Raw genomic sequence first — 24,003 nt, forward strand, 5'->3', positions numbered from 1 at the left:
GGCACTGACCCCTCCAGCCCCCATCCAGCCCCTCCTTCCCCTCGGGGCGGTGTCCGGTACCTCACTCCCCGCAGCGTCCTCGCTCCTTCCCGCCGCCACACGGGCCCTCGGCCGCGCGTTTCCCCTGAGGGCGGGCGGAGGCGGCGGCACCACCTCAGCCGGGGGCGGGAGCGGCGGCTGCCCCGGGGCCGTGTGGGGAAGGGCGGCTCCCGCTCCCGGGCTCCCGTTCCCGCTCCCCAGGGCCGCCCGCCGGCGGCTCCCCCGGGCCCGCCCCGCGAGAGGGCGCTGGCGGCGGCCCCGGGACCGCCGAGTTTGAAAAGTGCCGGTCCGGGCGGTCCGGGAGGAGCAATGGCGGCAATGGCGACCCCGCAGGTGAGCACTGAGGGCTCGGGGGCGGCGGCGGGGCGAGCCCCGCCTTGGGAGAGGGGAGTCTCCGCGACCTTCGGGTGCCTGTGCCCTTCAGGGGTCCTTCTATTCATCCCCTCGCGCCGGGGAAGCACCGCTCCCTGCTCCGCCCTTTGGGGATCCCTCCATCCATCCCCCCGCCGGGAAGCACCGCGCCCCGCTCCGTGCGGACCCTCCTCGGAGGGGGCTGCAGTGAGGGGCTTCCCACCGCGGGGAGGTGGGAGAGGGTGTGGGAAGCGAGCGGGATCCCCTAAAAACATCCCTCTTCGCCTCCGGGAAATGGGGTTCGGGCCAAGTCGGTGCCCGCTGAGGGGAACTCGGCGTCGGGGAGGTGTGGGAGGGCGAGGCGGCTGCTGGGGCTGGCGCGGGGCCGGGAGGGCAGCCGGGCTCCCTCCTGGGAAAACAGTCGTGTCTGGAACGAGCTCCCCGGAGAGGGGGAGATGCCCTGCCCTCCTGCCTTGAGGAGAAAGCTTCAAACCTAATGTGGGAAAGAAGGGACGGAGACACGGGCACAAAGAGCGCTGGCTGCCGCCCCACAGGGTGCTCCCCATCCCGGTGCCTCCTGCGCTCGCTGCTTCCCAGCCTCGCCCTTGGAGCTGGGAAGGCTCCGGGCAGGACCACAAGTGCCTTTTTCCAGAGTTAGCCGTGGCTTTTTGTCGTAAGCGGGGAATCTGACTGGAAGCCACTGGATGCAGGGCTCATCCCTAAGGCGCAAAGTTGCCGTGAAAGATGGGATTTGGGACGTGCTAGAAACACGCGTGGACTGCAGGAAGGATGGCGTGCTAGCTTATTAAATCAAATTATAAATCAGCTTCTGTGATAGTGGTGAAAGTGTAAGGGCCAGGTCTGCTCTGGGCTTTGTGCAGGTGAAGCTTGTTTCCAAGGATCTAATGGATGGGATGGGATGGGATGGGATAGGATTTTACTGGCTGCAATCCAGAGGATTATGTGCAACTCAGATACTGCTGAAATTTTTGCTATGAGGAAGTAGTCTGGACACTTGGGTAAGACACGAGCCTGGCGGAAGCCCTGGGTGAGCTCTGGCAGCCTCACTGCGAGTGCCAAAAGAGAGCTAATTTCAGCTTGTTTGGGTATTTCTCTACAAGCTGTAAATGTGTTTCAGGATTGTGTTGCAGACTGACCTTCCCAGGGATCCCAAGAGCAGCTGCAGCACGGGCTGTGGCAGTGTCCTGACACCCCACCGAAATCCCTGAGCCAGAATGTAAAACCAAATGCAAATTCACCTTTCCCATCCTCCTCAATAATAGAATATTTAATCTTCCTGGTGTGAATGATGTCAATGTTGTGGCTCTCTCTCATACACAGAGGGGAAGAAGGATCCAGTAAAACATATCATGCTTACAATCTATTTAGCAAGTCAGCATGGTGCATTAACTGATATTCAGATTAGCTTTTGGCAGAGAGTGATGTGGAGGAAAAATTAAGAACTGCCCAGACTGTACCTGTTCTCTGAACCAATATCCAGGTCTCCCTGTTGAGCACCTTTGCTCTGAGTGGATCCAGGGGGGGATTTGCTTACATCCATTTGCATACTTTGGATAGAAGATAAGTTTGTGTGCTTTTATTAATTATTTAAATGAGAATTGCAACCAACAAACTCTTTTTAGTCACTTGCTGCAGAGTGGATAAAGATCCTTTTGATTTTCCAACTTAGAGCTGGTAAAGGTTGCCTGTGACTCAGGAACTCCATGATTCAAGTTCTTCCTCACGAAACTTTGGATGTTTTTCAAAGCTCTGGCTTAGTTCCTGGCTTTACTAATTGGGCGAGAACTTCCTGGAATCAGGATGTTAATCTGAACCTTTTTGTTTTGTTACCAATCTGAACAACTCCTATTTTGGCTATTGTGGCCCAAACTTGGGTTTAGGCCAACTTTTAAAATAGATTTTTTTTTTTTGCCTTTTTCTTTTTGCTATTAGACTGATCGAGGGTGTTTGGTTGGGTCTTTGGTTAAAGGATTGTTTCTGGCCTAGGTTTTGGATGCACAGCACACTCTCAAAGTGCAGTATTGTGCAGGAGTAACAGAAACCCGGTGTGGTTTGTTGTTGGAAATGTGGTCAACCTATTAGAGGGTGTGAAAGGCAGTCGGGGTTCCTGAGTGCCGTGTTCAGTCACTGATGTGCTGGGGGACATGAACTCAGTTACTTTAGTGGGGCCTGACCATTCCTTTGGCATTTGAGCACCAAGTGTGAGTCATTAATGTGAAGTTATTAATGTATTCATTGCTTTGAATGCCTTAAAGCCCCTTTTCCTGGTGAAGGGAGAAGCACAAGCTCTGGCTGGGATCTGTTTTGGTGTTGGGTGGCATCCTCAGGGGTGCTTTAAAGCAGCTCCTGTCTGAGTCCAGTGGTTTTTTTGGGCAGTGAGATAAAACCTCTGCTCTGCCCAAACTAGGCATGTCCAGGGTGTGGGACAGAGCAGCTCTGCCCAGAACTGTTCCTCAGCCACGTTTCACTGCAACAAGTGCTGTTGGAAATGATGGAAAGCAACAGAACAAGTGTGAATGTTACTAATGCAACCCATAATAATAATGTTAAAGTGGCCTTTAGAGAATAGAGACTGAGACACCACTCTGCTCACCTTTTTAGGTACAGCAGACAGTCAGACTGACTCTTTTGCTTGTTCATTTGTAGAAACAGCTGTAGGGTTTACATTTTTCTTCTCCAGGGCTCATAGCTGAGAGTTAACACATGCTTGGGTCGTTCCTAAAAGCTCCATCAGATTATCTGAGATTTGTCTTTGAGCAGTCAGCATCAAGGCATAACCAGATAAAAATCTATATCTGCAACATCATACTGGTAAAAGTTAATGTTGATCAGAACAAGAGCAAATATTGGCTGGGCCTCGATACTTGAAGAACAAAGACGTGTGCAGACATTAAATAACGAGCAGACAAGTCAGATGAAGGCTTTAATCTGTTATGGTTTAAAACCAAATTGAGGTGTGGTAAGGTCAAAGTTGTGTCCTGTCCTCTGCAATTGAAATGTAAGTCTGGTCTGCCTGAAAATTTGATGAAAAGATTGGCTTCAGAATTTCTGAATGAAACAAAGGAGTGGAATCTTACGAGGGTATGGCTGTGCCATAAAAATGGAGCGTGTTCCCCCTGAAATCCTCTTGCCCAACACTCTCTGGCTGCAGGGCAGCTGCCTCTTGCAGCTGGACAACGGTGGGAACTTAATGGATCCGAGCTTCCAGCAGAAACTGGAGGGGGAGAAGGAGCTGCTTCGCAGGGCGATCCAGAAAGAGCTGAAGATCAAAGAGGGAGCAGAAAACCTGCGCAAAGCCACGACGGACAGGAAGAACCTCGTCCACATCGAGCACGTGCTGAAATCTTCCAACAGGAAACTGGAGCAGCTGCACTGGGAACTGCAGGAGCTCAATGCAAGGATTGTAATAACAGACAAACAGGAGAGTAAGACAGGTAGGTCTTGGGGCACGACTGACAGGAAAATTCCCTTGTGGTGCTGCACTGGTTATAGATATGGAATTGATACATTTTGCTGCTGGCTCACAAGTACTGGCAGCTTTCTGTGTTGTTTTTTAACTGATGAAATGATCTGTGGAGTAAAAAGTTGAGAATGGGGCTATCAGGGTGAAAGAGGCAATGTGAGAGATCAGTGCAAGGAGAAAACCAGCTGAGAGTGTTGGGTGTGGGCAATATTTAGGAGTGGGCTGGAGGTGGAATTGGAGAGGTTTGAATAGAGTTTCTGGCAGTTGAATGTCCAAGTATCAGGATGAATGAATCTAAAACTGGAGGAGTGCTTGTTAGGACAGGTTAATTGATAAATTAAGAAATAATTACAGATATGAGCTTGAGCTTCATTTGAAACAGTGTTTTAAATCACTTTTGTAGACAAGACCTTTTTGTACCTTGTTTTGTGGACTAACTTCCCTTTACAGAGTCACCCATCTATAACCCAGTGAAATGAAACAAGAGAAGATGACTAATGGTATTGATTGTGTTGTTTGTGCAGATGGATCTGCATCTCCAGATCCTTGTCTCTGGGAAAGAAACCCAGACCCCATGGCAAGGAAGGTTGAAGCTCTGAAAAAGCAGCTGCATGTTGAAATGAAAGTGAAACAAGGAGCTGAGAACATGATCCAAATGTATTCAACATCCAAGGTAAGCAGGAATGATCAGCCATGTTGGAACATGGATTCCTGGATCAAAATTCAGTCACTGACTTGAGGAAAGGAAGTTGACAAAGCATTGGGACTGCACACTGAGTTGGTGTGATGTTTGGATATCACTGGCTTGTTTAGGATAAAGCACAGTGAGTGACATCTCTTTATGTGAGAAAAGTTTTCAGAAGTTTACTGGGTTCACATTCATCCCACTTTCTGAGTTTGGCATAATCGTATTTAAATGTCAGAGGATAATTAAAAAACTCTAAAATCCAGGCTTATTTAGAAGGTTAATTCAGTAAGACCAGCAGTGTGGAGGGTTGTGATATTTTTGTTTGTTCAAAACCTCTGCTCCCAGAGCACCGTAAGTGCCATTAACCAGGGAACAACAAGCCTCAATGACTGCAGGGTTTGGTATTAACTGGACATGTCCTTGACCCGTCCTTTCCCTCTGCAAATGGAGATGGTGATCTCAGTCCTTGACCCTCAGCGGTGCCTCCTTTACATAACCACTCCTGTATTCCAGCCCAGGGTCATTTGTCACCCTTCTTGCAAGTGCCACCTCTCCCTCATAAGCGAGAACATCGTTGTAACCCGTCTTTAATGATCGGGGGTCTCTCTCTGGGTCTGCTTTCCCCTGGCAGGAGCGGAAGCTCCTGGCGACTGCTCAGCAGATGCTTCAGGACAGCAAGACCAAGATCGAGATAATCCGCATGCACATCGTGAAAGTGTCCCAGGCAGCGGGAGGGATGGAGGATGCCGTGGATCCAGCAGGTAAAGTGCTGATGCAGCCCAGAGCAGATGCAGCCAAAGCTGTAAGATCCACAGTACTCAGTGGATTTTCATCCTTGCCATGTTCCATCTGGCCAGTGAGGATGGGGAGCACCATCAGTGCTTTGGAGCTGCGGATCGAGGAGCTGAGGCACCACCTGCGCATCGAAGCTGCTGTGGCTGAGGGGGCAAAAAATGTGCTGAAGATCCTCGGGGGCAGTCGGGTCCAGGACCGCAAGTTCCTGGCCGAGGTAAGTGGGTGCTGCTCGGGCCTTCTTGGGTGGTTTCATGCCTGCACATGAGTGATTGAGCATGCATGGAGGTAACCAGGTTACTGATTTAGGAAGTTCCTGTCTCTCTGTGAGGACTGACTGATTGGGATCACCTTCCCTTCTAGGGATAGCATTCCTTTCTTTGGTGAATTTTCTCAGGAACTTTAGAAATGACATTGATGGGGAGCTCAAAATCTATGGGAAAATATTTCATCTTCGTTCCTTTATTAGCAAGATGTTGTCCTGTTGTGTTTTTTTGAAGCTTACTTGAGTTCATAAAGGATTTGCAGTACCTTAACTGGGGCTGTACATTGAGAATTCCTGCCTGTTTCCTGTTCCACTCTCCACTGGTAGGCCCAGGGTCGTTTGCAAGAGTCCTCTCAGAAGATTGACCTGCTGCGCCTGTCCTTGGAGCGGCAGCTCAGTGAGCTCTCTCCTGATCACCCAAAGAGAGCCCTCATCAAACAGGACCTGGTAAACACCTCGGCCCTGGGAGCCAGGCATGGCAGCATCCAACCCACCCCAGTCATCAAACCCACAGCCCTCACAGGTATGGGAATCCTGCATGGCCTGTTGCTGTGAGAGGGAAAAACAAGTTGTATTTCTTTCTCATTGTTGTAATGCCTCTTGTTATATGGATATTGGATTTTCTAGAAATTTGACTGCCTGGCCCCTCTAGTCCAGGCAGAGCTTTCTGATCATGTGGATTTGCAGTCTATTAATCCTGAGTCAATTTGAACAATTAACCAAGAAAACCATCAATCTGAGAAATTCTTGGTGAGGACAGGCTGACTAGAATCACTTTACATAATAATGTTCCTTACTCTCCTAAAATTCCTCAGGAACACTGGAAGTGAGACTGATGGGGTGTCAGGATCTGTTGGAAAACGTTCCAGGACGTTCCCGAATGACGAGTTCCTCTCCCATCTGTGGCAGCCCAAGTGATTTGAGGTCCCTTTCCCGGGCACGAGTTGGGCTGGGCATCCACGGCCGTGGTGTCACAGGGAAGTACCTGCGGAGTGACGAGCCATGTAGTGAGTAGGGGGTTCACTGTCGACCTGTGAGGGGCACGTGGGAGCAAGGGGGCTTCTCATCATGGTTCTGGCTTAGCCTGGTATAGGTGTTGTTATAAAACACCTGATTTCTGCAAAATTAATGGAGAGAATGTATTGCATCACACCTGCTTCCAGCACTGTCCTAGGAATTACATTGGGTTGGGATGTTCACCTTCAGCGTGCAGGTTTGCTTTGGTTAAAGTTACAGGCCGTGTTTTCTCCTTTGTCCAGATGAGGTCCTTGCTGTGCTCAAAGTGGACAACAAAGTGGTTGGCCAAACAAACTGGGGCCCAGTTAACAACCAGGCCTGGGACCAGAGCTTTGTCATTGAGCTGGACCGGGTGAGTCTGCCCCAGATCCTTGGGCTGTGTTTGTTTTCCCATTTCCCCTTACCTGATTTGTTTGTTTAGCTGGATCCAACCCTGTATTGCTGCTGTCCCCATGTCCTTTGATGTGCCAGTTATCTCAGCCTTCCCCTGCAGGCACAGCATCTCTGCCAGCCCTTCAGCCTGAGCAGCATCTGTTGTCCTTCTCTCCTTATCTGAGCAGTTTTATTTCATCTTATCAGCAAAGTGGCTCTCAGGGATTTCTAAATGGGAGAGCCAAGACAGCAACCTCCAAGATGGTCTGTAGCTAAGATCTGAAAACATCAAAAGCAGGGAAGAGAAGGACTAAAGACATTTTTTTACACATATTTTTTTAATAGATTTTTTTTTTCTTTTACAACAGCACGTGTGTGCCGTTTCCAGAGCGTGGGGCAGGATGTAACTCTTGGGCTGTTGTTTGTTTTTCTCCCCCCATCCCCCCAGTCTCGTGAGCTGGAAATTGCAGTGTACTGGAGGGACTGGAGAGAGCTCTGTGCCGTGAAGTTCTTACGTTTGGATGATTTCCTGGATAACGAACGTCACGGGATGTGCCTCTCGCTCGAGCCCCAGGGGATGCTTTTTGCAGAGGTATAAATGTAAGCTTTGTTTCTTCTTCAGAGAGCTCTGCCTGCTTAGGGTGCCTGCCCTGAAAGCAGTTGTTCAACCCAGAGTACAAGGAATGGAAGGAGCAGCAATCCAGAAGGGTAGAATGACTCCTGACATCCCTCTGCACCAATAGCCCACCTAAGAATAAGAAACAACACGATAGAATAGGTGTCCATGTGCTGCTTCACTGTAATTATGTGTGTGTGCTGTGAAATCCATTGGTTTTTATTTGCTTTCATTATGAATCATCAGTGACACTTTAATTAAACATATGGCTTAATGGTCAGGATTGAATCACACACTGGAGAATCAGAGATCCAAATTCCCTCTGGCTACGCTTATTTTATCATCTTTCTGAGGCTAATAATGCTTTAAAGTACCAGCAGTGAAGAGATCAGCTACATAATCCCTTAAAAGCCACTGTACTTTCTCCTTTGTGTTGTGATGAAAGTTCCTGTGGTTATCTTTCCAAAGTAGGATCTGGACCTCATGTACCAAAATTTGCCTCCTCTCCCCTGCCTTCTTGGGTTTTTTTGTGGTAGTTTTGTGATGGTTGGTTTTGTTATTTTTGTGGTTTATTTCTGTGCCATGAACTACTGTGCTTGTTACCCTCCAAATGGGTGTGTTCTTTATGCATGGCTTTGCAAATTGGAGAAATTTTGTTTGGGGATAGGAATTAGTCTTAATTCTAGGAGTTTTCTACATTTTCCTGGTAGCAGAGAATTTTAACATCTAAACCCACAGTTGAAGTAACAGCTGTTCAGAGCCTGAAGCCAGAATAGCACAGTCTGGAGTCTATGGGAGTGACTCCTAACTTACCAAACAGATAGAAATGGACAGCCTGATGAGGGAACAGGCATGTGGGAAAGTTTGGGTTTGCAGTTTAAATGAAGCACCCTGACAAATCCCTGTGGCTTCTCTGACAGGTGATGTTCTGCAACCCTGTCATCGAGAGGAAGCCAAAACTGCAGCGACAGAAGCGCATTTTCCCCAAGCAGAAAGGTGAGGGGCTGGACAGCCCAGTGCTCGCTGTCTGGGCTACCTTTGTGGGTAACCCACGGGTGTGTGGGTGAAAACTGTAATGACATGAGACTGTAATTTATGTGTTGTCATCTCACCGGTGTTTTGACTCTGACTCCTCCAGGGAAGGAATTTCTCCGAGCTCCTCAGATGAACATGAATGTTGCTGCCTGGGGTCGCCTGATGATGAGTTTCCTCCCTCCCTGCAGTTCCATCAGCACTCTGAGTCCCCCACTCCACGATCCCTCTCAGACAGACTTTTCTCCAGTTTCCCCACAAAGTCCTGCAGATTCAGTGTCCAAACTGAGCAGGTAAGTTGTGTTCTGAGCGTTGCTGGATGACACTCTGGAATGGGTGTGGGGTAGATGTTAAAATTCTGTTACATCTTACTAAGGTGGAAGAAGACACTGATGAGAAAAATGTATCTGTCTACACAAAAAGATGTAAAGGAAAGAAAATTCCACTCATTAAATGTCTTTACCAGTGCAGTGACTGATCTAGGCAAGGTCACCATGTGATTGTTGTGATAAAAATGCACATGTACTCCAACCACTGGCATAGTGTAGCACTCAGAAGGGACAGAGCTGAGCTTTTAAATGTGCTGTAGAAGAAAGTTCCCCCAAAATAAATTTGAATTGTTGGAGTTAACTTTTAGAGAATCAGTCATTCTCTAAAGAGATCATTCCCACTGATAAACAAGACCTAGAAAAGAAAAACACTCAAGTCAACTACTGTGTCACTACTAAAATCAAGGTTTCATAGAAATTCTTGATCATACTGACTTATTTCTACACACCTGTGTTTCCTTGGTTTTATAGTATCAGAAAGCCAGTGTTGGAATGTGAGTCTAACCAACTTTTAATTAGTTTAGGAGACTGTTGATACTTCATAGGCTTTAGGTGTGACTCAGGGAGTCCTGTTGTCCAGTGACTTGGACTGAACACAGCAAAAGTGGCACAAAGGTGTCTGTGTACAATACCCATCCCTAAGGCAGAATCTGCTTCAATTCTGTCTCACAAATGCAGTGACTTCCCTGTGGCTAAGCTCACCTTTGCTGAGGAAGCACCACCCAAGCCTCCACGCCTTTTCCTGATGGCAAACTCCAAGGAATCAGCACCATCTCCTGCAGATTCCCCGGTAATCACAGGGGCTGATTGGGAAATTTGACTTTGTTGGTTGGTGTCCTTTCAAAACCTGGTCCTTCTTATTTGTTCATTACTGCAGAACTTCACTGTACTTTAGGCAATGAGCTGGCTGATCTCCAGGGATTCAGAATCCAGGGAGCTATTTTGGAGTGGAGTCTCCACAAAGAGTTGCACTTCTCTTTCTTTCTCTTTTCTTTCCCTTTATAAAAAAAAAATTATAATTTGCTTTTCTTAAGAGAAGCAAAATGGAGGTAGGTCAGCACTGGGAGTCCAGGGCAAGAGTACAGAACAAATGACTGCCCAGAGAAAGCAGGAAAGGAGGGCCAGCAGGCTTTTAGGAGCAGATGAAGTTCTTTGTCATTAGAAAAATGGGCAAAACCAAGGGCAGCTCTGCTTTTCTGATGGGAAGGAGCAGGAAAACTGCTTTGAGTAGTACAGTGGTTAATGCCCTGTGTTCTGCCACGTCTCACCCTTTCTCATTTGGCTTGGTGATAGATACATTCTTTGATCATTGTGACTCTTTTGACGTGACAGGCCTTTTTTCTAGGAAGGAAATGTTCTACCCTAGACTTTTAAAAGTGTTTATTTTAAAAGGTTTGACCCTATAAAAAACCACTGTCCATGGGAATAGCTTTATGTGCCCACAGACAATCTGTTTTCATGCTGCTTCCCCCTTGGCAGAGGTGATGACTTGGCCGTGGTTATGCCGGATCTTCACAGAGGAGAAAATCTGGATGTGGGTGTTCAGGTCAGATTCCAGAGGATGACCCCCTGTATTTTTCTTTCTCTTCCCAGTGCCTGAAGAGGCTGCATGTTGAGGAGAAGTCCTGCAGCTCTGCTGGAACAGGATTTCCAATCCCAGTGTCTCCAAGGTAACTGTGGACAGCACGGGCTGCCTTGGATCACAGGTTAAAGAGTCCCTGGGCTGAAATTTTTTAGCATGCAGTCTGAAATTCTGCTCAAGGTGTGCTTTGGTTTCTTAGCAGCAGATTCTTAGTGCTAAGTGCAGACAATGCCATGAAAGCTCTTCATTCCACTCACTGGAGGAGTATGGAGTGTCTGTTGCCTTTTAAAGATGATCCTGGACTAAAGCATTTAGGGTATAGGTCGTTATTTATAAAAAAACTTATTTCCTAGCAATTCTGTAGCCTGAGGTTCCTTATGGCTGACATTACATTCTAAAGCATCTCTTTATTCAGGTACTTTTTCCCAGCAACACATTATGTCTGTTGTCTCAGTGTGTTTTATTTGCAGTTCCTGTTTGAGAACTTCCTTTCTCCTGTGCCCTTGTCCCACCAGCACTGTGCACGTGCTCATGTCTGATCACCACAGTTGCTGCTGAGCCTGCTGAAAGGAGTGCAGGAGAAATTAAATTTTACCACCCCAAGGATGGGGGTGGAGGGGAACTAATCCTGTTATGGGAAGTGACAGAGAGAGCAGCCTTGGAGAGTCAGGATTGTTCCTCCTGTTGCCAGTACAGATGGAAGTGCTCCCTGCCACTGGGAGCACTTCCCTTACTTTAAGGTTCCTATTTTCAGTGGCAGAACAGCAGCAGCCCTTAGTTGTCAGGGTTTCAGCTTAGGTGAGGAGTGGTTGGCACAGCTGTTTGCTTTCCCTTTTGCTGAAGAGAGCTCCTTCCCCTAACACAAACACACACTCCTTTGTTATCTGCTCCTGCATCTCTGGGGGTTGTCTCAGCAACTCTTGTGTTTGTCTGCAGGAAAAGGACAGTTGAGCTGCAGGATTTCCACTGCATCGCCGTGCTGGGCCGTGGCCACTTTGGGAAGGTAGCACAGAAGGCCCCTGTGGAGCAGGGCAGGGGAGCTGTGGTTGGGAAGATGGGGGCTGTGGTTGGGAAGATGGGGGCTGTGGTTGGGAAGATGGGGGGCTGTGGTTGGGAAGATGGGGCTCTGCTTTGGGGTCTGAACAGAGACGTGGCAGTACAGGAGAGATTTGCAGCAATGCAGACACAGAACAAACCCAGCCCAGCCACACAAGCAGCTGAAAACTGTTGTTAACAGTCAAAGCTCCTGAAGATTTGTGGCTTCAAAGCCTGGAGAAAACTGTCCTGGGAGTGCTAAGTCATTTCATAAAGCACAACCATTGCCATTTCTTTCATTATAGCATGAGGATCAGTCGTGGAATAGCTCCATTCCCAAAATCTGTGTGCCTGTTTGCTGGGAGAGCTCCAGAAGCACTGGGCCAGCTGTGAGGACATAACTTACACTGACATCCTTCTGCACTGCTGCAGCTCAAGGAGCACAGCTCTGCTTTTGGAGTTCCTTGAGCTGGGTTTTGAGAATGACTGTCTGGAATGGATGGAAATAGTTTGTGTCGAGGGGAGTCGAAGTAATCCAGTAAGAAAAGAAGAGATTTGTTTGAAGTACAGCTCTCCTGTTGTTTTCCAGGTACTGCTGGCCCAGTACAAGGCAACTGGGAAGCTGTATGCCATCAAAGCCTTGAAGAAAAAAGACATTATCAGGAGAGATGAGATTGATAGGTGAGCTTTGTTTGGAGATGGTGCTATTGCCAGAGGCTACATTAACACATCTGTAATCAACATTAACACATCTGTAATCAAGTGTTAGTATGATGTGTAGTGCCCATGGCACTATGAAGGTTAAATGCAACCCTAAGTCTCGGATAACTAAAATCAGGAATAAGGAAACTTATAATGGGGTCTGACTTCTGTAAGAGTGACACCTGAAGAACACTCTAAAAGCCAAGGTTTGCAAGTATATAAAAGAAATATTTGCACTGGCCCTCACTTTTTATTTCTCTGACTTAAGGTGTAAAGATTTTCTCCTTCATCCTGTCTTGCTCCAAACAGTCTTTTTTACCTGCCAAGTTTTAACACGGAGGTTTTTGTTCTTTGAATCCTGGCAGCTTGAACTGTGAGAAGAGAATATTTGAAGTGGTCAATTCTTCTGATCACCCGTTCCTTGTGAACATGTTTGCATGTTTCCAGACACCTCACCACGCCTGTTTTGTGATGGAATACACTCCAGGGGGGGATCTGATGATGCGCATCCACGAGGATGTCTTTCCGGAGCATATGGCGCAGTGAGTTAGAATTACTCAACTCTCCAGGCACTATAAATTTTGAACTTGAATCTCATCTATGTTTCCTGATAACTATTTCTGTCTTTTAGGTTTTATACAGCCTGTGTAGTCTTGGGGCTGCAGTTCTTGCATGAGAAGAAAATTGTTTATAGGTAATGCAGCAGAGACTCAAGTACAAGTTTGGCAACTTGGAAGTTGGTTTCTCCTGGGGCTGTGTCTGGAGCTCACTGTTTTGCTGGGGTTTCTAATCTTTCTGTCTGTCTTTATTTCCTCCACTGCCTGTTGCTATCAGCATGTTCATCGTGCTCTCACAGTAAAGAAAGTCACCTAGAAGCAGTTCATCTGGCATGCTGCAGGTGATTAATCCTCTGTGACATGTCAATACATTCTGGGGGGCACCTGTAAGTTCCTGCTTTCCTTTTCACTGTGGTAGTCAAGTAATTTGTCATGCTGTTGTGGGAGGCCTTTGCCAGATGAATTAGCCCCACTCAGCTCCAAGCTGCTTTGTGAGCCTTTTGTTCAGAGGAAAATATCAATAAATTAAGGGGAATCTTCCAAACAATGCATGATTTAAATCAAATGGAGACTTCACTCAATTTAGTTTTTATTGTCTTTATTAACACCTTCTGCCTCTTGCAAAAAAAAATGTTGGATGGCAATCCTGAGACTTCAGCCACTGTTTTCTTTCATCTCCTTTGCCTGCAGGGACCTGAAATTGGATAATCTCCTTTTAGATGCTGAAGGATTTGTGAAGATTGCAGATTTTGGACTGTGTAAGGAAGGTGAGGGACTGGAGAAGCTGAAACGGAGCCATGAGGATTAGTTTAGGATCTGGGCTGCAGTAGGTGGATGTGTGTAACTTGTGTTAATTCCCATTTTAAAAATTAAAACAAAAACCAAAAAAAACCAACAAACCAAGCAGCAAAAAAACCCTCACCTATCTGGCCATGATGAACTTGGGAAGAGTACTTTGTCCTTTAATCTTCAGGAAACCAGTGAAGGCTTTTAAATTGTGCTTGTTTGTTCAAAGGAGCCAGAATATGGCACACTATAAAATGTGTACATGAGTAAATGAGCAGTGGAATCTGCAGGAGGTTTTCTTGGGTTTGCTGTTTATTGAAGCACTGTCTGTATATTTGGTTTTTGGAGCTGTTGGGGGCCTCAGGTTTCCCACTTCCTCCCTGGCATTTACAAGCCTTGATGAGAACCCTTGCCCAGGTGACAACATCAGGTGCCAAACTGCAGCTGTCAGAAGGTGAGGCTGCCTGTGCTCCATTCAGTTATGTGTGCTGGCTTTTCCAAGTGTCCTTTTTCCTCCAGGAATAGGTTTTGGAGACAGGACAAACACCTTCTGTGGCACCCCCGAATTCCTGGCTCCGGAAGTGCTGACGGACATCTCGTACACACGGGCAGTGGACTGGTGGGGACTGGGTGTGCTCATTTATGAGATGCTTGTTGGGGAGGTAAGGCCACTTTTCCTCAGGGAATCTCACTAACCAGGCTTGGGGACCTGACCACTTGAGAGAAAATGTAGCCACTTACTACTTCAGTTACATTTTTCTCACTCATTTCACTTGCCAAACGTTAATTAATCCAGCAACTCCCTGCTATTCTCATCCCTATTTAATAGTGAGGAGTGGTTGGGGTGGTATTTGTATTAAATAACAGAATGTCCCAATTGCAGTCACCATTCCCTGGAGATGACGAGGAGGAGGTCTTTGACAGCATTGTCAATGATGAAGTCCGGTATCCACGATTCCTGTCAGCTGAGGCACTTGCTATAATCCGGAAGGTAATGGGCTTGCTGGGTTTCTGGGAGCCTGAGGAATTGTGAGTGGATCCAGAGGGACTCAATTAGGACTGGATACATCTGTGTGTGTAATCTGGAGCTGCCTACACAGACTGAGGAAACATTGAACATTTACACATATTTTTCCTTTCCATCTCTTTACATAAGTGCAGTTCTGTGTAAGGATGACTAAGCAGGCTGCTCACTGTTCCTGCTAAGTGTGACATGGAGAAGTGTTGATTCAAGGGCAGGAATGTCAGAGCCCTGCAGTGGAGAGGGCTGGAGTCAGGGTTTGAATGTGACCCTTTAGTCACAGGTGCACAATTAAACTGAGATGCTTCACGCAGTTTATAGCAGGTATCTTATTGCTGTTGGCAAGTTGTTTACAAGGAACTGGGTCTGAGCTATTCCTGGCAGATGACCTTGGTGCAAAGTGAAAATGAGAAGATACTGAGGGATCAGTCCATCCCTTCTTTTGTTTTTCTCTCTGGAACATTATTTCTGTCCATCCTTGGTCCCGCTGTTTAACTTTGAACCCGTATTTCTGCAGCTGCTTCGGAAATGTCCAGAGCGCAGACTGGGAGCAGGGGAGAAGGATGCAGAAGAGATTAAAATCCAGCCCTTTTTTAAGGTAGGAACTCGCTTTATTTCCTTCTCCATCATTTTTTGTGTCTGAGCTGAGAGTGATTTGCTCGCTGTTGGTATTGAGACATATTTCCATTAGTTACCAGTGAGATCTTAGTGATAGTTTCTGTTGTACCTCATTGCTCCATTCAGGAATGTGTTTTAATTCACATTTGAAATGACATCCCTCATGTGTTTTCTGGCATCTGTAAGCTGCCAGAGCCCCTTTGTTATTTCTGATTGTGCTCCTTCTATGTACAAATACACCCAACTTCAGAGACATCAACAAATCCTCCTTTCTAAATGAAGCTGCAGCATCAAAGCAGCTGTTTAGCGATGACGGTCATTGCCAGTCAGTCTATTCGATGGCAGCTGCATTTCTCAACCCACCTTGTTCCCTTCCTTCTCTCCCAGGGAATTGATTGGGATGCCCTGCTTGCCAGGAGACTGAAGCCCCCCTTTGTGCCCACACTGAGAGATCCAACAGACATCAGCAACTTTGACGAGGAGTTCACCTCCCAGAAGCCCATCCTCACTCCCCCCGAGGAGGTCGCTCTCCTCACCCGCAAGGAGCAGACTGTCTTCAAGGACTTTGACTTTGTTTCCAGACACCTTTTAGATGTGTGATTCCTGTGCCACACAAAACGTGAACAGGTTGTTACCACCTGGAGAGGACTTGGCATGGGCAGTGGAAAAGTCAACAGGATCCATGAACAGGTAGTGCTGACGGCCCCAGGAGGAGGTGCCCTGCGAGCTGGGTTAACCTGCTGGGGGTGTGCCAGCCTCATTTGTTGGAGGGACACTGGATGTCAGTTATCTTTAAGGAATAATTCATGTTTGACCAGATGGATCTTCTGCTGTCACTGAATGTAGATGGAAATTTGGAATTAAGGGTGCACTCAAATCATCTCTGCAGCCCAGGTTGCTCTTTGAAAAAAGCCTAAGTGAGTAGTGTGGCTTTTTGATGTTGTAGAGTAGCAGGGGAATGGCCACTTCTCACCTATTTTCTAGAGAAGAGATGCAGCATTTCCTCCTGGTAATGATTTTATGCCATTTCCCACTCATAAATATGTGTATGCCAGGCAAGGAGTGGATTTTAACATAACCAAGACAATGATGTTTGATAATGATCCAAGTGATTTATCTTAAGGAAAATTAGTCTCTTTCTACTTCATTAAGGATGCCAAATCTTAGCCATTGTTTTTAATGATATAAAACCCCCCAGCTTTGCACGTTTTTCCTTTTTTGAAAATAAAGATATCCTTCCTTATAATAAATGTTCAGCTTTTCATCTCCTTTGTGTTAGCTGAATGTTTCAGATTAGGGCTAACCACAATCTGCTCACCAGGCAGGATTTTATTTTGCTCTGTAAATGTCAACAGTAATATTTTCTTTCTTCCTTCTCGCTCAGGTTGTCTGAGTACACATTGCATGGTGTCATCAGCTGGCACATACCAATGACAGCAGTCAGGTTGTCTTTGCACACATTTTATCAGTGTGTAAATCCTGTATCTTTTCTGGGGACAGCTAAGTAATGACAGTGTTGATACTGGAAAAACAGCAAGTTAAAGATGATTTCATTTGCCCGGCAAAATAATTTTACTTAATAAGATACATTTTCATCTCTTAAATTCATAATGTTACCTTGTTGAACAAAAAAGGAAGGGTCTCTAGAGCTGATGCAAACAGGGACAGTCACTGCTCTTACAGTTTCTCTTTAGCAGATGTAGACAGGAGAGGGACTAAGGGAGCTGTGCTGACCTGGAGATAAAGGATCCAGGGAACTGGCCTTGTTAAACCAGGACTGCTCCAAATGCCTCAGAATTCAACAAGGTAAGAGCCACATTGGTGCAAAACTGAACCTGCATTTCCTGTTTTCAGAGCCAAGTGGAACTGCTGCTGAAAACTCCCTCCTGCAAAGGTCCTTTCAGCCTCCTGCTCAGCCTGGCAGGACACTGGTCCCTATGGAGCAGGGGAGATGTTCTCCTCGCTCTTGTTTGAGTGGTAACAGTTGGCTGTTGGCCCCTCTGGTGTGTTTTGTGGCTTTTCTTAAGGTCAAGGCCACTGTGAAGTGGGGATGTGGCACAGGGGATTGTTAGCACAGGTGAAACCTGGAACTTGGGTTCAAAGAGAGAGGCATAAAGAATTAAAAAAAAAAGCATATTTAATATTTTATTTTATAATTTAGAGTAAAAAAAAAAAAAGGTAAATTAACATCCCAGTGCTTTTTAAAAATATTTACCAAACAGAGCAAAACTGTGCTTTGAGCTGTAGAACCTGCTGACAAATTTCTACTTGACTGATACCTGAAGAACCAGAAAAGATGATCCAGGCTGTAGCAGGCACCACAGTGACACAAACCAACCACAGAATCCATTCTGGATGGTATTGCAGTGTCCCAAAAACAATCCTTAGTGGTTTTATATCCCTCTCATAAGAGCTTCTACCCTGAACAAACCAGACTGGGCAGGGATCACACACTCTGGACTTGGTCAAAAAAGGGATCTTGTGCTGTTTTCAATCTGCTTTTGGACTGTCATGCTGTGGTAGTGACTGCACTGTCCTTTCATGAGTGTTCATTAACTTTAAACCCCAAGTGCATCCTCCTGGCTTGCCAGATGTGCTCCTGAGCTGCTCTCACTTCCTGAGCCAAGGCAATTAAGGCACAGAATAATTTTAACTAATGTTTTGTTGTGGTGTTTTTTGGTGTGGTGGTTTTTTTTTCTTGTTTTTTAACAGGAAAGGGTCAGGTCTAAAACTGACACCACAGCCTTCTCCGTTTTTAAAGCTGAAGTTGCCCATCCCAAACTTCCTTTTAGTACCCCATGGAAAACTGAACTATTTCAATGGAAAACAAGTGCACTTGCTGCTGTCAGCAGCCCTCATCTCATCCACCAGCATCTGGCAGCTTTCCTCTTGCACTGGAATTGTACTCTTTTATTAAAATCTCACTAGTGTGTTGAGGTAGTAGTAGTTTTACCAATATCTCAGTAGCCAAGCATTACTTTTCTGTCCAAAGGAAAGTAGATAGTGTCATTCTTTGCTGACTTGATTCAAAATAGCCTGTGAATTGTTAGCAGCAGCATCAACTTAAAAAGCTGTGAGGAAGCTGCTCAGGGCATCACAAAGTACAGGCTAATTATCTCATAAGCTGAATTGGGTGTCTTACAGCTGTTTCTCATGCACTTAACAGTGTTAAGCCTCAAAGCTTTGTGGAAAGCATTAACTTGAGGCATGTGGATGAAGTGAAATTTGCTTTTGGCTGTCTAAATATTTACTCAAGTATTTCTGTTCCGTGCCCAATCCTACTGACAAAAGGCACTGCAGTTCTCCCAGTCAGAACTAGGCTGAAGAAAGGCCACAGGAATTACAGTGATCCTGGCTGGTTTTGTCTGTAATTGCTGCTTTTCCCTAGCAGCAAAACGAGAGGGAGACCTCAGGGAAGAGAATTCTTCAGGAGATGTGGATGCAGTTAAGAAAAGGAAGTAAGTTTAGAGAGATACCTTTCCTCGGACCAGAAATCAGCTCTGCTGACCTTGCCCTTCCCAGAACCAGTGTCTCATCTTTAACAGTGTTATTTGTATATTAAAAATAACCCTGGCTATCCCTGAAAAGTACTTTGCAGGGTGAGCAGGTTGTGGAGCAGGTTGCACAGTCCATGATGTGTTAAAGTTCAGTGCGAGGAAGCAGCAGCAATTACACGAGCAAAGCTCTGCCCAGCAACCTGCAGGTGTGCTGGTACTCCTGGCACTACACAGGCTCGCTGTTCCTGTGAAAATAGATTTGCTCCCACGCAGTGAGGTGGCGTGAGCAGAAGAATCTCCAGAGGTTGAGGATTATGCCCTGGTCAAAGGGATTCTCCCGCTCGGAGTGGCGCAGGTAGGAGATGCGGTGGTGGGACATGAACTCCCAGGTCGTGGTGTTGCAGGAGATCAGGTACAGGTGGGACACGAGCAGCAGCAGGACCACAATGGTGAATGTGGCTATCAGGAAGAAGGACAGGAGGAGGAAAATGTTGTGCTGCAGCCATTCCCAGGACTGTTGAAAGGAGAGGCCTGACCTTTCAATTCAAAGAGAAATAAATCTGTGGTTAAAGGAGCAGAACTAGTTCCTTAAACCTGATGGCACATTTAAGTTTGATTTGTAACTAGTGAGCTGCTGATAATCCTCTACTACAGAGTTCATATACTGTAAAGTCCTGAGAGACTGCACCTGTAGGGATTGGAATCTAAGAAGTTCAGAAATGCTGGGTCCCCTGACAGCTGAGAGACAATGGCCTTGAGTGAACTCCTCTCCTGAACAGCTGGAACCCTGATGGAGTTTCCAGCACTTGGACTTGTAAACAAAGATCAGTAACTGAAGCAAAATGAACCATGAAACCTAAATTATCAGATTCTGCTCAAGATTAGGGGGCTCCAGGATGCAAAAGACGGTGAAGATCCAAAGCCAGGCCAGTGTTCTACACCAACCCCTGCGTGTGGGCCTCGAGGAGCACCACAACTTTCAGCCATCTCAGAGGTCCAAACTCCACCTCCCACCCTTACCAAGCAACGTGGCCTCCCCACAGCAGAACCACAAGCTGCACACCCAGGTAGGCCATGAAGAGGGGGTGGTTCCTTTCTCCCACACAGTTCTCAAGCCAGGGGCAGTGGTGGTCGTAGCGCCGCACGCAGTGCTGGCACAGCTGGCAGTGCCTGGCTCTCATGGGCTGCTGCAAAACAGACACAATCAGTCAGAAAAAGAAAAAAAACTCACTGGCAGCAGTCCAGTGCTGTCCCACTCCCTGCTTGGTGGAACAGAACAAAACTCCTCCTCCACAGCAATCCTGTCTCTAAAGCACTCCAGGGCGAGACAACAGCACATCAGCACTGCTGAGAACAGCTCCAGGGGGTCACGATTCCCCTGGAACACACCCAGATGGGTGGGATCCAAACTAAGTGGCTCTCCCACATTACTTCTATCTACACATCTTTATTACCTACATATTTATAGGAAGTCCAGTGTGCCATGGAGGGAGACAGAGCCAATGAGTCCCTTCAGGAAAGCACGAGCACAGTGTTGAGGTGAGAAACAAGGACCACTGCTGTTGACCAGAGTAGGCAGGGATGGGATGTTTTTAAGGGATGCACAGAGGAGGGAAGTGTCTCTGCTTCTGTGTGAGTACAAGACACTTGCACAGGAAAGCAGCTCAAAGAACAAGAACAGAAAAATGAAAGACCTGGCTGAGAAAAGTAGTGATTCCTAAGATTTGTGCCCCGAAGCACAGAAATGCTTCGCCAGCTTTTCCTCCTGAAATAAGCTCCCTTCTCCTGGTAGATATTCTTTAGGAATTTATGGAAGCTGGGATAATGCTTAATTTTATTAAACTGATAAGGATCACTCTGAAGACAGGCTTTAGGCAAACTGTTTTAAGAGCTAATTAAATTGCTCTAATTTCTCCTTCATGCTGTCTTTCACCATCCAGGCCAATGTTCTGTTGTTTTAAGACCTCCAAACAAGCTCTCAGTGATGATCAGTTCACACAGGGCATGTTCAACTGCTCTTCTGACTATCAAGGTATGTTTAAAATAACCTTCTTGACAGTGGTTGACATGGCAGTAAGAATGTGGAATACAATTTTTCTATGGCAAAAGAAGCTGCTTGTTTCTACAAGCCAGCAGGGACTTCCAGCCTTGGAAAACCGGCCTTTGTGCCAACGTCCATCACTACTGCACGTGTAGCTGCACAATCTGCCCAGCCTCCTCTGAGCAGCACTGATGGAGCTGAAAACCACCACCAGCAGCAGCTGAACTGTCAAATCCCTCATCCCATCCCGTTCCAGCACGTTCTGGATGCCCACCTTCACCAGGCAGTAACCACAGCGCCGCAGCTTCACCTCGCCCGTGGCCTGGGGCATCACCAGGCTTTGTCCTTCAGCCTCCCCTGCCTGCAAAGAGAGACAGAGAGGTTTGTGTGGTGCTGTCTTGGCATGACTGAGCTGTGTTACTGCACCCTTTTACTCAACAGTTACACAGTGCTGGTTATCTCTGTCATTAGGAAAGTTAAACAAAATAATTCCTCAGAATTCCTAGAGAAGCTGCAGTTGTGGTACAGCGAGAGAGAACGGGCTCCTGTGACCGTGCAAAGAATGTTTGCACAGAGGCAGAAATTTCAGTCCACAGAAATAACTGTGGACGAGACACACTTTAGGACAAAAGCAAGATTTCACTTCCAAACACAGTAGTGATGTCTTTTCAGTACAAGCAGTGCTACTTATTCATCCCCAGCTGCCCTCACAGTAATGATGGAGGACGAAGATTGCTCATGCTTTTGTCCTGCACTGTCTGGAAGGCAACGAACCTCGGGCAGACTATCAGTTACTGGAACTTTGCATCTCCACTTATCTCGCTGTAACTTGTTCGTGTGTGTGTCCTCTGAGAGAGCAACCAATCCATAAACAGCTCAATAAACAGGGCTGCAGAGAGCACTGTCTGCCAAGCCTGCCCTTCAATTTAGGTTTTTGTGCACTTGTACCGCTTAGCAGCAGTTAGAATAAAATAGGTCATGTATACATTCCACAGGGCACTGCAGCCTCTGCTGGAAGAGAGGACTTGGGCTCAAATGGCACAGTCACTTGTAAAGTCGGAGTGCTGTGAAAGGCACATTTAAAGTCTGACCCCTATTGCTGTTGTTACAGAATACAAATGTGAGGCAGTCTGGTCTCATCTCCAGTGGCCTGCGCTTGTTTCCTTCGTGCCAGCAGAACTATTTCACACTGTTCTTATCTTGCCGAGTGGAAAAACAAGAGAAGCCTGTGGACTTTATAGCCTCACCACTTTGTTCATTTATGAAGGGATTTACCTTTGCTTCCTCTTCAGGCTTAACAAAACCCGGATCCATGAGAGACACCTTGAAGTACAGCAGGACGGAGCACAGAACCAGCAGGACGAAGCTGAGCGGCCGCAGCAGCTCCCCGCGCTCCTCTTGCTCGCGCAGATCTGAAAGGTACCCAAAAAAGAAACAGAGCAGCAGCTCCTTGTGAAGCGTCCGGGATGTTTCCCTCTGGCCTTAGCAAAGGGATCCCGCACCTGCGGGGAGAACCGGGGCGGGGTGAGCGGGGAGAGGCTGAGAAGGGGCTCCCCACACCCTCCCCTGCCCTGGGGGCACCCCCGGGGTGCAGGGCCCGCACAGCCCCGCACCGATCCCCGTCCCCGGTACCCCCGGGGCGGAGCGGCCCCGGCCCGGCCCCGCCTCACCCGTGCGGTGCAGGAGGAGCCCGAGCGTCAGGGCCGCGCTGAGGGCCGTGTGTGCCGCCCGCACCCAGCGCCCGCCGGGACCCATGGAGGCTCCGCCGCTGCCCCGCCGGCCCGGAAGGGACCGGGCGGGGCCGGAGGGGGCAGGGGCAGGGACAGGGGCAGGGCTGGCAGGGGCAGGGCCGCGCGCAGCGCCCGGGCGGCCAGGGCGGCCCGACGCGGGACTCACTTCCGCTCCTGGCGAGCTCCGTTGCCCTCAGGCTCCGCTGCCCCGTGGAACCGGGCTCTCCTCCCCACCGCTCCCGGTTTTTCCCGCTGCAGCCCGCGGGCCCGTCCTCCCCCACACAGCGCTCTGCGGGCCGGCCCAGCGCCCCGGGGCCTTTCCCCGGGGCAGGTGTCGGTGGGGGTTGGACCAGAGATCCTAACTCTGTGATTCTGTGACTCGGTGTTTTCCCTCAGCCCTTTCCCGCTCCGAGCCCGGGCTCTCGCTGGCGCTGCCGGGCTGTGCCAGCGGGTGTGGGGAGCGCGGGGCTGGGCACGGCGCTCGGCACCTCCGATACAGCCGCGCTCAGTGCCGGGTGTGCAGGGAGCGATGGAAGGGTTGGCAGAGATGGGGCAGGCAGCGGGTGCCCTTCGAAGGCTGCTCGAGGTGGTGCCTGAGGTGCTTGCACCGCGTGAACTCCGGTCTTGCCAGTGTGGTTATTCCGAGTGTTCATCTCCATCCCCCGGGAGGAGGCACCGAGGCCGTGCCTGGCTGGACGCGGTTACAGCGCCCCGCGAACCAAACGGAGCCTGCAGAATGCCCGACATAACCTGTGCTCTGGCCGGGGATGTTCTGCACTGAGGAGGCTCCCGGCTGAGCGAGGGCACTGCCCGCAGAGGGAAGCAGGTGTGTTTAGAGAATGGCCCTTTTCAGCTGAAATAGGCAGCTAAAAGCAGTTGAATTGCAGACCAGATGTCTCTGGCTAACAATAAAAAAGCTATGTTGACTATAGCTTAGATGTACATATTTACACTTGGAGTGTCTGTCTGTTTAGGGCAGATGAATCTCATCACAGGGCTGCAATAGTTCCCAAATCAGTGCTTTTTCTTTACACTACTTTCAGTTTTAACACAAATAAACCCTGTGCTTTTGTTACCTTCCTTCTCAGTGAAAATTTGGAAAGAAAAAGCCTATTCTTTCTAAATTTACCCTCCAGCACCTTAAAAGTAGCTGATTCCTCGATATTGTTTGCCCATAAATTCGTTATTTTGGTCTCTTTAAGTGAGTCAGTGGCCACCTGCTGATTCCAGGAAAGCACCTGGCTGTGTGGGTCACTTCAATGGTTTACCTGAGACAGCTGGGTTGAAATGTCAATAAAAATCATAGACAGAATTTTTAACAATCGTTCAAACCCTTTTGCTTTCATTTTTTTTATTCTAGGTAAATGCAAAACCTACAGCTATCCTCCCTCAGACACCTCACAGACTGTACTGGTGCTTCAAAAAAAGGTGGGTAGTGTCTTTCCTTCC

General features: G+C 47.8%; 2 protein-coding genes and 1 long non-coding RNA gene across 4 annotated transcripts; 2 read left to right on the forward strand and 1 right to left on the reverse strand.

The window, feature by feature from the left end:
• The first annotated feature begins 221 nt into the window (after positions 1–221).
• On the forward strand, positions 222–17,355 carry PKN3 (protein kinase N3). The gene is made up of 22 exons (XM_050320182.1): positions 222–372; positions 3,563–3,845; positions 4,399–4,547; positions 5,194–5,323; positions 5,420–5,571; positions 5,947–6,142; positions 6,435–6,626; positions 6,879–6,988; positions 7,457–7,600; positions 8,545–8,620; positions 8,763–8,949; positions 9,664–9,775; positions 10,579–10,655; positions 11,504–11,570; positions 12,192–12,283; positions 12,670–12,846; positions 12,936–12,998; positions 13,552–13,628; positions 14,167–14,309; positions 14,531–14,638; positions 15,186–15,266; positions 15,674–17,355. The coding sequence occupies exons 1-22, from the start codon at positions 349–351 to the stop codon at positions 15,884–15,886; spliced, it is 2,853 nt and encodes a 950-aa protein (XP_050176139.1). The 5' UTR covers positions 222–348; the 3' UTR covers positions 15,887–17,355.
• A 50-nt stretch (positions 17,356–17,405) lies between these two features.
• ZDHHC12 (zinc finger DHHC-type palmitoyltransferase 12) lies at positions 17,406–22,603 on the reverse strand. Of its 2 annotated transcripts, none has more exons than XM_050320196.1 (5): positions 22,495–22,603; positions 22,100–22,236; positions 21,099–21,185; positions 19,804–19,967; positions 17,406–19,319 (listed from the first exon to the last, which is right to left on the reverse strand). In XM_050320196.1, the coding sequence occupies exons 1-5, from the start codon at positions 22,577–22,579 to the stop codon at positions 19,010–19,012; spliced, it is 783 nt and encodes a 260-aa protein (XP_050176153.1). In that variant the 5' UTR covers positions 22,580–22,603; the 3' UTR covers positions 17,406–19,009. The 2 variants fall into 2 exon arrangements, with proteins under 2 accessions (XP_050176153.1, XP_050176152.1); XM_050320195.1 differs by having other exon boundaries at positions 19,804–19,970.
• On the forward strand, positions 19,314–23,977 carry LOC126642510 (uncharacterized). The gene is made up of 4 exons (XR_007629457.1): positions 19,314–19,850; positions 20,724–20,815; positions 22,117–22,243; positions 23,915–23,977. It is a non-coding gene; the product is annotated as an uncharacterized LOC126642510 (long non-coding RNA).
• The last annotated feature ends 26 nt before the right edge of the window (positions 23,978–24,003 follow it).

The sequence above is a fragment of the Myiozetetes cayanensis genome, unplaced genomic scaffold (assembly GCF_022539395.1).
Source record: "Myiozetetes cayanensis isolate MyiCay16 unplaced genomic scaffold, myiCay2020 scf23, whole genome shotgun sequence".
Classification (NCBI taxonomy): Eukaryota; Metazoa; Chordata; class Aves; order Passeriformes; family Tyrannidae; genus Myiozetetes; species Myiozetetes cayanensis.